The 11,977-nt window shown below is 35.8% G+C and overlaps 2 protein-coding genes across 3 annotated transcripts; one reads left to right on the top strand and one right to left on the bottom strand.

Annotated features, from left to right (window-relative positions):
* The first annotated feature begins 1,891 nt into the window (after positions 1-1,891).
* LOC126590916 (5'-3' exoribonuclease 3-like) lies at positions 1,892-8,145 on the top strand. Of its 2 annotated transcripts, none has more exons than XM_050256435.1 (23): positions 1,892-2,127; positions 2,370-2,475; positions 2,665-2,741; positions 2,852-3,043; positions 3,193-3,312; positions 3,503-3,565; positions 3,732-3,845; positions 3,925-4,095; positions 4,201-4,278; positions 4,390-4,536; positions 4,632-4,751; positions 4,930-5,025; positions 5,128-5,241; positions 5,446-5,516; positions 5,611-5,739; positions 5,848-5,924; positions 6,007-6,047; positions 6,152-6,226; positions 6,316-6,446; positions 6,562-6,645; positions 6,738-6,813; positions 7,040-7,122; positions 7,226-8,145. In XM_050256435.1, exons 1-23 carry the CDS (start codon positions 1,933-1,935, stop codon positions 7,833-7,835), a joined length of 2,970 nt encoding a protein of 989 aa, XP_050112392.1. In that variant the 5' UTR covers positions 1,892-1,932; the 3' UTR covers positions 7,836-8,145. The 2 variants fall into 2 exon arrangements, with proteins under 2 accessions (XP_050112392.1, XP_050112393.1); XM_050256436.1 differs by having other exon boundaries at positions 1,893-2,127; positions 5,128-5,223.
* A 948-nt stretch (positions 8,146-9,093) lies between these two features.
* On the bottom strand, positions 9,094-11,542 carry LOC126590917 (uncharacterized). The gene is made up of 2 exons (XM_050256437.1): positions 10,916-11,542; positions 9,094-9,503 (listed from the first exon to the last, which is right to left on the bottom strand). Exon 1 carries the CDS (start codon positions 11,387-11,389, stop codon positions 10,934-10,936), a length of 456 nt encoding a protein of 151 aa, XP_050112394.1. The 5' UTR covers positions 11,390-11,542; the 3' UTR covers positions 9,094-9,503; positions 10,916-10,933.
* Between the last annotated feature and the right edge of the window lie 435 nt (positions 11,543-11,977).

Below are 11,977 nucleotides of genomic sequence, written 5' to 3'. Positions count from 1 at the left end.
TAATTACTATGATTTGAAGAAAAAAAAAACATTTTTTTAGAAGCATGCTAGACCTTGCTTCTGCTTTTTTATGTTTTTCTACTTTCATTGATATTAAGCTTACTGAAAAATCCGGTATATTAAATGTGTTTGGTAAAACAAAACACATTTAATGCACCAGATTTTTCAATAAGCTTTCTTTTTTAAAGCACCACAATCTCAAACCAACCCTGAATGTTTTGGTAGTCTGCAAGGTAGGGTTTGTTTGGGATTATGGAGCTTTAAAAAAAAAGCAGCTTATTAAAAAAGTTGGAACATTAAATACTGGTTTAGTACTGATATGCTTTTATTAAAAGTGGGTATAAAAAAAAGCTGAGCTCAGAAAGTTGTTTTGTAAACACTTAAAAACAACCTATTTTCACAGTTTTTGGTAAAAAAGTTGAAAACGTGAAATAGCAAAAATGAGCTTATTCTCATAGCACAGCAGAAGCAATTTTTTTTTCAAGCACAACAATACCAAACCGGCCCTTTAAATGTGTTTGGTAAAATAAAAAAAATGTCTTTTTTTTTCAAACAGCTGTCAATGAAAGTAGAAAAACATAGAAAAGGAGATGCAATGTTTACCATGCTTTTAAAAAAAAAATTATTTTTATTTTTTGTCAAAGTATAGTAATGAATACTCATTTAATGAACTTTTCAAATGGCAAGTATACCCCCACATGTTTTACAAAATTACAATCTTTGCCCATATATTATCATCTTTGACAATTATTATATCACATTAAATACTATATCGTTTATAGTTATTTAACATATTCAATGCAATTTATATAAAAATTTACCAAACACTCAGACTCTGCTTTTTTAACTAAAAGCACTTTTACCCAAAAAAAAGTTTACCAAACGCTTAACAATTTTATTCGATAATTGTTTATTCTTACAGCATAACATAAACATGTTTTTTAAAAAGCATAACAATACCAAACTAATCCATAGTTGATTATCCCTAGATCTTGTGGCTGAGGGATACTCAAGTTGGTTTGAGAGGCTTTACTTCTTCACAAGCTTGCCATTTCCGGCGATCTGCTAACATGGCGGCACATAGAATGGTCACATGGACCTTAATTTTAGTTCGAGGAGCCTCAAAATTTAATCTCAAGTCTCAACTGTATGTCTTCATGATATTTTTTTTATAAAATTTTTATCGTTGCACTCAAAAGACCTACGACAGTAAAATTTGACAACGAACTCTCTTCAATCAAGCTATTCAGTTTTTTACACAGCGCTGATTCAATTGAATGCAAAGCCCTCTATAGTTGTCAAAGTTATTTAATATTTTTTTAATAAATATGATGCAACATATAGTAAATGTTATTGTGTGTACCAAGTATTTGATTGGTTGTACAGAAACTTTCCATTTTCTAGTTTTAGTAAAATACTTGGGAAATGCTAAAAAGACTTTTTCTAAAGTGTGACTCTCCATGTATTCTTCGCCACCTCATATTTTTGGCACAACATGAGCTGTCGAAGAGTCCATAGAGAGTCACTTTGAAAGAGTCTTCTGTCTTGGCCGTTGTAAGAAAGTCTGCTATCATGTAGTGTCCCTCATTTAATTACAAGTAATGCGAGGGAGACTAAATTTGTAGACCAAATTTTTGTAAACTAAATGATATAGAAGTTGATGATTCGATTATTATTTAAACGTTGATAAACGTACTCATTTTTTATTAATGACACATCATTTAATTTGTAAATTTAATTTACAAATTTAGTCCCCAAACATTATTTTTTAATTACTAACCCAATGTCACATGTACATGTCTGCGTGAACCACACTTGTGTCGTTAGCTAGTATAAAGCAAGTAAAGTTCCAAAGACAAAAGAGACTGCTGAACAGTAGTATTTCATCTCTTTAGATACCAGTGCATATCTCAGATAGAGAGAGAGACAGAGATGGGGGTGCCCTCGTTTTTCAAATGGCTGGTGAACAAGTATCCCAAAGTGGTGGTCAAAGCTATCGAAGGTCAGAGAGAGGAGTCTCCAAACCCAAACCCTACAAACTTGGAGTTCGATAACTTTTATCTTGACATGAATGGGATCATCCATCCTTGCTTCCACCCAGAAGCAGCTGACGATGATAATGATGGAGTACGACCTTATTCATTCCTTTCTTTCTCTCTCTCTCTCTCTCTCTCTCTCTCTCTCTCTATATATATATATATATATATATATATGTATTTTTCACTAGCAATAAGATAAACATTCTATAATATACTATTTATTTTGATTATTGTCTAGATAACAATTATTGATATTTTCTTTATCTTTATGGTCCGAATATTTTTTTATCCATATATATGCATAATATAATTTCTACATTTTTTGTTCAGCTTTTGCAACCAGCAAATTTTGAAGAGGTGTTCATCAATATTTTTGAATATATTGATATACTTTTCAATATTGTTAGGCCACGGAAGCTACTATACTTGGCCATAGGTGAGAAAGTTTGAATTTTGTTTTTGATCTCGTAGTGTTTAATAAACTCATGAGACTTTTATACGCTGTTTGCTTTCCCTAATCAACTGCAGTGCAGTTGAGATTTGTGTTCTTATATATGTGTTGCACTTAATGATATAAACTAGAAAGATTGCATGTAATGGTATAAATTTTAATTTTTTGATGTAGATGGAGTTGCTCCAAGGGCTAAAATGAATCAACAGCGAATGAGGCGCTTTAAGTCAGCGAAGGACGCTGAGTTCGCTGTGGGTACTTTTACTATGAGATGCTTCTGGATCACAGTGTTTATTTTGCTATACGTAACTTTGTTTGTACAAGTTTATAAATGTCCCAAATGTTGGTATCAAATGTGTAGGAAGTTGAAGAAGAGAAGCTGAGAAGACAGTTTGAATTGGAAAGCAAACAAGTCCTACCAAAGCAGCAGTCCGAAGTATCAGATTCTAATATAATAACCCCCGGAACTGAATTTATGCATAAATTGTCAAAGGCTCTTCGAAACTATATCAGTTTACGTTTGAGCAATGATCTAGGCTGGAGGGACATCGAGGTCTGGTCCATCATAACATTTATATATCAAATTACTAATACATGAACAACCATTATTTACACGAACAATCATTAGTGTGTAATTCATGATATCTGTATGTATTGTTTTCCTCTTTCTTCTTTGTTTTAATTTCATGGTTACTTCATTAGATAATTCTGTCTGATGCCAATGCTCCTGGGGAAGGTGAGCACAAAATAATGTCATTCATACGCTCACAGCGCAATCTTCCTTCATATGATCCAAACACGCGCCATTGCTTATATGGACTGGTATGATGAATAGTATGCTTCGCACAACTGTTTCTTGTTTTTGTATTGTTTTAGAATTTGTTGGAAATTTGGAAGAAAAAGAATTATACAGTTGCACTTATATTTTTTGTTTAAATACTTTTTTCCTAACCTACTTCTCATTTTTTTGAATTTTTACTTTCTGATGCTTCATTGGCATCATGGCATGCAGGATGCTGATCTTGTCATGTTGGCTTTGGCGACGCATGAGCTTCACTTTTCCATATTGAGAGAGGTTTAATTACAAAGCCTTAAAATTTCTCAAATTCAAAAATTAGTCACCCTGTTGATTTCAGTTTGACTAGGGTTTTCAAAGCATCAATGAAGCAATGTGACAATATCTTGAGCTTCTGACTCTATCTAATGAACTTGAATTTTTTCTTTTCATATTCTGGATATAGGATGTTCTACATAATGAACAGCGTCATACAAACTGTGAATCTATTCGAGAGAAAGGTCCATTTTCAGGAAAGTCAGATAACAAAAAAAGATCCATGCTAAAAAAGCCCTATCAGGTATCCCAAGTGGTGCTGTTATCCTTCCCTGAAACTTGATTGCTGTTTTGGTTCACCTTTTCTTTTCTTCTAATTGCAGTTTCTTCATGTTTGGATTTTGAGGGAATACTTGGAGCTTGATTTGAAAATTGACGACCCACCCGAGAACCTTAAGTTTGATCTTGAGCGTATAATTGATGACTTCATCTTCATGTGCTTTTTTGCGGGAAATGATTTTCTGCCCCACATGCCAACTTTGGAAATTCATGAGGTTCTTTGTAAACTTCATTGTTTTATGGCCCTTGTTTTGTAGATGCCAATACAAACATAAGTATGTAAACCGGAACTAATTTCACACGCCAATAATTGTGTCCAGGGTGCAATTGACTTGCTGATGACTGTCTATAAGAAAGAACTAAAAAATCTTGGTGGTTATATGGTTGATATGCTCCGGGTATAACATTGAGTAGCCTCATATCACTTTCATTTTCTTCACAACAAAAAAAAAAAAATATCAATGTCGACAAGATCATCTTCATGCCACTTCTTATATGCACAAATCCAGGTCAATGACAAGAAATCAGGGTACATCAAGCTATCCAGAGTTGAGAAATTCATCCTTCTTGTTGGTTCTTATGAAGACAAAATTTTCAAGAAAAGATCAGAACTACGTGACCGTAAACTGAGACGTCTTTGTTATTATAATGATTCTGTGAGTGCTTGGCAGACACATTTGTGTGTAGTGTTCATCTAATAAATGTTCTGCTTATGAATTACATGCTGCATTAATTGCATATGCTTTGCCAGCTAGAGGACGAAGTTGATACTAGAAGTAAAATTACTGGTTCGAGCAATAATCAGGTATTGCTCAGTGGAGAAGAATTGGAAGTTTGGTCAGATGGAACGTCTGACATTATGCATTCTCAAGTACGTTTGTTCCCTTAAGGTTTCCTATGATGTAATTTTCGGGGTATAGTGTTTTATATGCATACACTATATGCTTAATTATACACATGTGGTAAAGTATTTTGGTTCTATTTTTTTTGGCATGCTTAAAAGTTGATGGTCTCGTTTATACATGTATATATATGCGGTATTTGTTCAGGTTGTAGGAAATACAAAGGAGTTGAAGAAAAAATTGAAAGATAACATCAGAAGGAAATCTGATCTGTTCAAGAATGGTGATTTGGGGACTGACAAGGTATGACGTTCCAATATTCTTTCTCATAATTTCTTGTGAACCATTTACATCAAACCATACTTCAAAAATTGAGTTTTACATGCTTGATCAACACTCCTACAGGTCCGATTCGCTGTGGGAGGCTATAAGGAAAGATATTACAAATACAAATTTTCTGCAGAAGGTCCAGAGGATATTGAAAGAAAAAGGAAGGAAGTAGTATGTCTAATTGCCATGGTTCTTTTTTCCCCTTTCAACAAACTGCTGCTTCCATTCCAAGGAGTTTTTGTAAAAGCTACAAAAACTTTTGATGTGATTTAGCGTTATTATACCGGGTTTACTTCCATTGAAGTTTATTTTGTCCCTGTGTATTTCAGAGACCTTTATTCTTTTTTAAAGCTTCCCCTTACTTGAAAGTTCCAATTGCTGATATAATTATAGGTTAAATGCTACACTGAAGGACTGCTCTGGGTTTTATTGTACTATTTTTCGGAGCCCCCATCATGGACATGGTAAGACATTTACGTAATATGAACTTCACATAGCTACTAGATACTGATATGAAAACTAATGATACTAAATTATTTCTCTGGAACATCCTTTCAGGTTTTATCCTTTCCATTACGGGCCATTTGCTTCAGACCTCAAGGGCCTCAGTCAGGTGAAAGCGAAGTTTCATAAAGGTTTCCCTTTTAAGCCTATTGATACTCTCATGGCTGTGTTACCTCCAAGAAGGTAATTCTGTTGTTTTCCTTATTGTTCCCTTACTTTGCAAGTTTGGTCTTCCTAAGTTCTATAGAACATAAGAGTCTTATGATAAGACAAATGTTCTCCTTTTTGTAGCGCTCATGCACTTCCTAAAGATTATCAGAAACTAATGACTGAAGAGAGTTCCGGCATTATTGACTTTTATCCTACTGGTAAGTCCTATTCTGTAATCTCAATAATGTTATATCAAGGGGATTTCCTAGAAGTAACTACAAGCTTCTGTTTCATTCGTAGATTTTGAAATCGACATGGATGGGAAACGCTTCACATGGCAGGTTTGGTTGCCTTCTTAGCTTTTGTTTATTTTATTTTATAATTTACTCACCATTATTCAAATTACTGTTATTTATTCGGTAATCGGTATTGATCATCATCCAAGGGTATTTGCAAGCTTCCATTTATTGAAGAGGAACGCCTTCTGTCTGAGACTAAAAAGTTAGACAAAGAACTGGTGGTACAGAAATTCTTTTATTCGTCCACACAAGTATCTGAGAGTTATTGCCTTATTCGAAATGTCTTCCAAGCTTATGTTACATTATGTAGGGGGACGAAAGAGATCGAAATACAGAAAAACCTGGTCAATTATTTGTGCGAAGAACACACAATTTGGTGTCACAAATTATGTCACTATCTAGCAAGGAAAGTTGGTCTATCAAGATTGACACTAGTTTGAGGTAGGACAATTGTTTTGCTGTAGTATTGCTTTGTTATTTTACCCTTTTTTCTTCTGTTTGGACTGAACTATTCCTGGATTGTTTTACCCTTTTTTCATGTTTTACGCCTTTCCAGTTTTGGAGTAGGTGGCACCATACGTCGTCTTGATGCTGCCATGAGTGAAGGAGGAGATTACAAGCTTCAAGAAGACCATGTCGTGTAAGTCAAAAACGCAAATGACTTGTATCTTTCGTTCTGCTCAATACGTTACTGTCATATGTTATCGTCTCTTTAATTTAATCCTGTTGCAGTTGCATGCTATACGAGCTTCCCAATAGTGATCCACATATGCCTCGTTTACTTGATGGTGTAAAGCATCCCAGTAAGGTATTAAATCGAACTATTTTTCTACCTCTGATCTTATGTTTTTTTTGGAACTTTTATTTATACGTTTCCAGATGCATCTTTTAGTTCAAAACTAAAGTGGCATCACTTTTCTTCATCAATATGCTATGTTATATATTATGCAACTTAATTAGCGTGCGACAAGCTTAGATTGTTTCGGTAGTCGTTTGAATGAAATGACAATTTTTCTGTTCATATTCTTTTGCAGACAATCACTGAGGATGACCTTATGGAGACAAAATTATGGCATGAATATCAGGGAAGCGCACCTACCACCACCACCACTTCCAGGTCAATCGGTTTATTGCTTCCGGTCTTCTCCATTTGTTTCTCTTATTTATGTGTACTGCCTGTTCTCTTTAACTTATTCGGTAGAGAACTAAATGCAATGCAGCACCCGGCTCCAGGAGAGGTATGGAGGCTTCCAGAACAATGCTAGATGCACTTCTAGCTCTACGGATTTAACACACAAATTTGCAGGTCCTGGATGGGGTTGTGGTAGAGGGAAAGAAGTTGCTAATCCTAATTCTGGAGAACGGTTTTATGCTCCTCGAGGAATACCTGGCGAAAGAGTAATGTCATCTAGCTTATATTCAGCCATGGGTTCCACAGACTACAAAAGAGTCTCTTTTCAAGGGAGATCAGTCTCTAATGATAAGTGGAGGGCAGTTGGTTATGTTTCTGGAGATCGAGCACAAGGCTTTAAGGATTTGAAGATTTCGGAGCCAAGCCAAGCTTGGAGGCCAAAGGCAAGAGGACAACCAGCGAACAACGCTTTTTGGCCATCTAGAAATAGTTTCGGACATAACACAAACCATTCTTGGCAGAGTTCACAATTAAGTCATAGTCATGGCCGCGGCAGAGGCCAGCAGCAGGGTGGTCGTGGCCAAGGCCAACAGGAATATTGGAAACGTTACGCACCTTTTTCTGCTAACGATTCATCACAAGCCGGTGGGAGATCACAGTTTGTTCCACGTAGTTCTGTCAATCAAAGAAGCGCCTGATCATAGCTCGTTAAACCATAGGATTTTGTTGCATTTCCGCCAAAACAGAGAAAAAGCACTTTTGTGTACAGTTTTCATCACTCTGAGCTCTGGTTGCATTTCACAATTTGAGGTTGTGGAACATTTGGCAGTTGATTGTAGATTTTCCTTAACATTTTCAGTTGTTTTCTGCTGGTTACTAAACGTCCATTATGACTCGTATGCAGAAGCAACTAATTGCAAACTCTGCGCATACGCAATTGTTAGCAACCGTGAATCCTCATTATCTGGTTCCTTTCCACCAAATACAAAGGCGACTCTTAAAGCGGAACTCTCTATGGACTTTCTGAAACTTATGTTTTTGACACAATATTTTATAATGTTGGCACGAAATTGACGTTAAATTATGAGATGACAAAAAGTGTTGGCTATGTATCAACAATTAATGATAAATATATATAAATAAATTCACATATGCTAATAATTAATTAACTACAACTAAGTATATTGACAGAGTATGAAAAATGAAAATAATATCAAACAAGTAAAAATAGTGATCGAGGCTTGCGTATCGCAATATCATTGAAATAGAATTTCGTCCCTACTCAATGTTTGTAGTTCGATGGACATCTGCTTCATCATGATACAATGACCAAACCAAAATTTCAGCACCGAAAAACTTTGTTTCTGGCGAATATCTTTATGGTTCTCTCAGCAAGAAGGTTTTAGTATTTCAGAAGGAGAATTCATTTTTTATGTGTTCTAAATGACATAAAATGGATGTATATATAATACCCATATGCTTGTTCGCAACAGGTTTGATGTAAAAATTAATTAATTAAATCTGAAATAATTAATTATATATTAGTTTAGGCCCAATTATGTTATCCTCGGTCCATTTCTCCATTCACTTTGTAAAAGTCTTGTAAAGTTGATAATTAATTATATATTAGTTTAGGCCCAATTGTGCTCTCCTCGGTCTATTTCTTCATTCACTTGGTAAGAGTTATAAAGTGTGAAAAACTGTCGTTGGAATCAAATTCGTGCACTGCCGTGAGTGGTGGAGGTGCACAAACCCCTTAAACTATTCGGAATCTTCAAAATCTCAATATGCTTACAATGTCCGTCCAGTCTTTTTTGGATGCATAACGAAAAATTTCAATCTAACTAGCACCCTACACAAACGAGTTGGATTTCCGTTAAAAAGCAAAATGACTCCAGAAGCTACGTAGGAAAGTGTTATATTCACCATGCTTTTTTCTTTTTAGCTGTTATTAGATTTCAAGAAAAGTCATTCTCTACTATGAACATATAGAAATACACCACAAATTACACTTGGAAAGAGTGTTAGATTGATCGTTTACATATCAAATTCGTTCACATGACGACTTTCATGAGTAGGTGAATCGGAAAATAGAACCGATGGATACGAATAACAGCACTCAATCTAAATGTCTTTCTCCTTGGTGACTCTTGTGAGTCCAGTGACTTACAGTTCCTGTTAGGACTACCAAATCTAGGACTAGTGCAAATGGAGTTACATATCATGCTCTAGAACTTCAAAATGATGGCCATGTCAAAAAAATTTCACCAATGTCTTTCGCCTTTCCTGGTGCAAAGCCATGTAGTAGGACCATCAACCCCTGCTTCCTTCGTCCGCAGTGAATTTTTCCAGAAAATCAAACATGGCTGAGAACAAAAATTCCTTGAGGTTAATAAGTGTGCCAAAGCTACAAATAAGAGAACTGAAGAAGACAACCCGAAAATAAGGCGAAAGAAGGTTATTGCTCCATCAACCAACCAAAAACTGCATAACAGTATCTTGCAACGTCAGAGTGGTTAAAAAGCCTTCTATCTTACATAAACAACTCATTGTATCTATTCGGGAATTCATACACATCTTCTACTTTTCAAGTTTTAAGACCTTAAGTGTTTAGGACACTAGCTGACCAAAGTTGCACAGTAGTGTGGATTATTCCATCCTTTTTGAAGATTTTATCATACTGTGTATCTTTCAAATCTCAAGCGCACGGAGACTCAAATCTCTGTGTAGGTCTGCATGCAACTCCTCACAAATATCATGTCTCTAAATGTTGAATAATAAAGTTCCTAGCAATGCATAATCATTAAATACTCTAAGAATTCTATGGCTCCATTGCTCATACCACCGACACACAATTACAGTTCATGGCGGATAAAAGGCCCTATATTACAAATAGATACAGAGTCAGGCCTATGTTACAAACATAAAGAGTTAAGCCTGAGTTACAAACATAAAGAAAACTGTTGATACGACTTTGTCAAGCAACCAAATCAGTGAAATCACATACACAAACAAATCACCAGAGAACAAGAACTAAAATTTCAAACTTCCAGAAGAAGACCAGTTAATTTTCTTTGATCAAATTCACAATTGAAAAACAGCAGTTTGCACTTCATTCTGATTAAGCATATATCTGATAAACTTTATTTTATTTATGGGACTCAATTAAAAAAGGATACTCGAGCTCCCAAATCAGCAACAGATTCCTATTCTCATTTAGGAGAAGGACTAAATGGCATGGGTTCACTGTCACTGAGTCCCGGTTCAATAATACAATGCCAGAACTCCACTGTGGCAGTGAATCCGTTCTATGTAACTTACTCTCTCTCTCCTCATTTGGACGTACAAAATACATTCAAGTAACTGATTCTCTATTAACCAAGTTGTCTCCGAAAGAAGAACCCACAATCCAAATCCACAAATTAATGCTCACTAATAAGGATTGGCAAAATGAATATTATCTCTAAGGAGGTGCTTTTCACACACCCCATTTATCTCACACGCTCCTCTTTGTTATTTGTCAGCGGATTAAATAAATCAAATAGAAACAACGGCCAGTAAGTGTGTGTATATCATTCCCGTATCTCTAAAACGAAACTAATCAAATGCACAATTCAACTAACCAATAACTTAATACGCTTCAAATTCTAATTATTCAACAAATATTATCTCAAATAATACCAAACTAATTAAACCATACAACCAAATCTGATTTGATAACCAATAACGAAATGTAACAAAAAATCACAGCAACGAAAAAATTTGAAAAATGAAATACCTTAAATGTGTAGAGCTTCTACACATCTTTGTAGAGCAACTGGTATTTGGGTATTCGCTCTGGTGGAAGGGGGCAATTCACGATCATCTTCCCCTTCATCGCTCCTCTGAAAATCGCCTCGACAACATCGATAAAGTCCTGTTTCTGCTGAAACGCGCCGACCCATTTGGTGTGGTCCGCAGTTCCGGAATCCATCTTCATGTGGTGGGCATTGAAGAAGAAGATGGTAGACGGGATCAGAGCGATGTCGAAATACCTGACGTAGACTTGAATTTCCTCCGAATCGGTATCGACAAGCGCGACCGTGGCGAACTTGGAGACCTCCCGCGCCGTTTTGGCGAGAACGTCGTCGAGGAGAAGGCAAGCGGAATCGGAGGCGCGGCCGAAGCGGAGGACGAGGACTTTGTCGATGGTGGATCGGATGATGGAGTCCACCTCCTGCTTCTTCGTCAATGTCGGCAATACGTAACTCATGACTCTCTCTGTTATTCTTCCTCACCGGAATTCTGAATTCCTCTACAAGGATGTTGTGAGCGGCAGATCAAACCCAGAGAAGAAATTCCACAACAGAAAATTGAAAGTTGAGGAGAATGACCAAAATTTAGGAAACAGATAATAGGATTTTTTTTATGGCTTGTTATAAAATTGAAAGTTGAGGACGAAGATTAAAATTTACGGCTTCTCAAGGCTTCTTTTTTTTTTTTAAATTTTTTTTAAGAAAACTAATGAAAAGTTAAAAAAAAACTCATGTTTTAACGAAAATTCATTTTTTAAAGATATAATGAATAGTATCAGTTAAAGGTAAAAATATGATTTTTCGTTAAAAGTGAATAGTACCGGGAGTGTTTTGTTAAAACTCTTTTTTTTTTTTTTAGTTCATGGCTTGGTAGGCCATCTTCAACCGGTCAAATCAAAAGGTTATAGGACTAAAAATAGTTCGAAATGACATGAAAACGATATTCAATCGAGGGCTAGGTCAAAGGACTTGTGGGCCCTATCGGACCAAAAAATGAAATCAGACCAACTGGTTGGCCTCATCCAGCCAGCCAGCCAGCACTCTCC

The sequence above is a fragment of the Malus sylvestris genome, chromosome 11, assembly GCF_916048215.2.
Source record: "Malus sylvestris chromosome 11, drMalSylv7.2, whole genome shotgun sequence".
Taxonomy (NCBI): Eukaryota; Viridiplantae; Streptophyta; class Magnoliopsida; order Rosales; family Rosaceae; genus Malus; species Malus sylvestris.
Note: the sequence above shows the minus strand (reverse complement) of the source record. Positions and strands in the feature narration are given on the sequence as shown.

Bases quoted from the DNA above. Each gene is read 5' to 3' on its own strand.
- LOC126590916 (XM_050256435.1), top strand. From the start codon at position 1,933: ATGGGGGTGCCCTCGTTTTTCAAATGGCTGGTGAACAAGTATCCCAAA. The intron at 4,537-4,631 runs GTGAGTGCTTGG...ATGCTTTGCCAG, and splicing joins TTTGTTATTATAATGATTCT to CTAGAGGACGAAGTTGATAC. The intron at 7,123-7,225 runs GTCAATCGGTTT...AATGCAATGCAG, and splicing joins ACCACCACCACCACTTCCAG to CACCCGGCTCCAGGAGAGGT.
- LOC126590917 (XM_050256437.1), bottom strand. From the start codon at position 11,389: ATGAGTTACGTATTGCCGACATTGACGAAGAAGCAGGAGGTGGACTCC.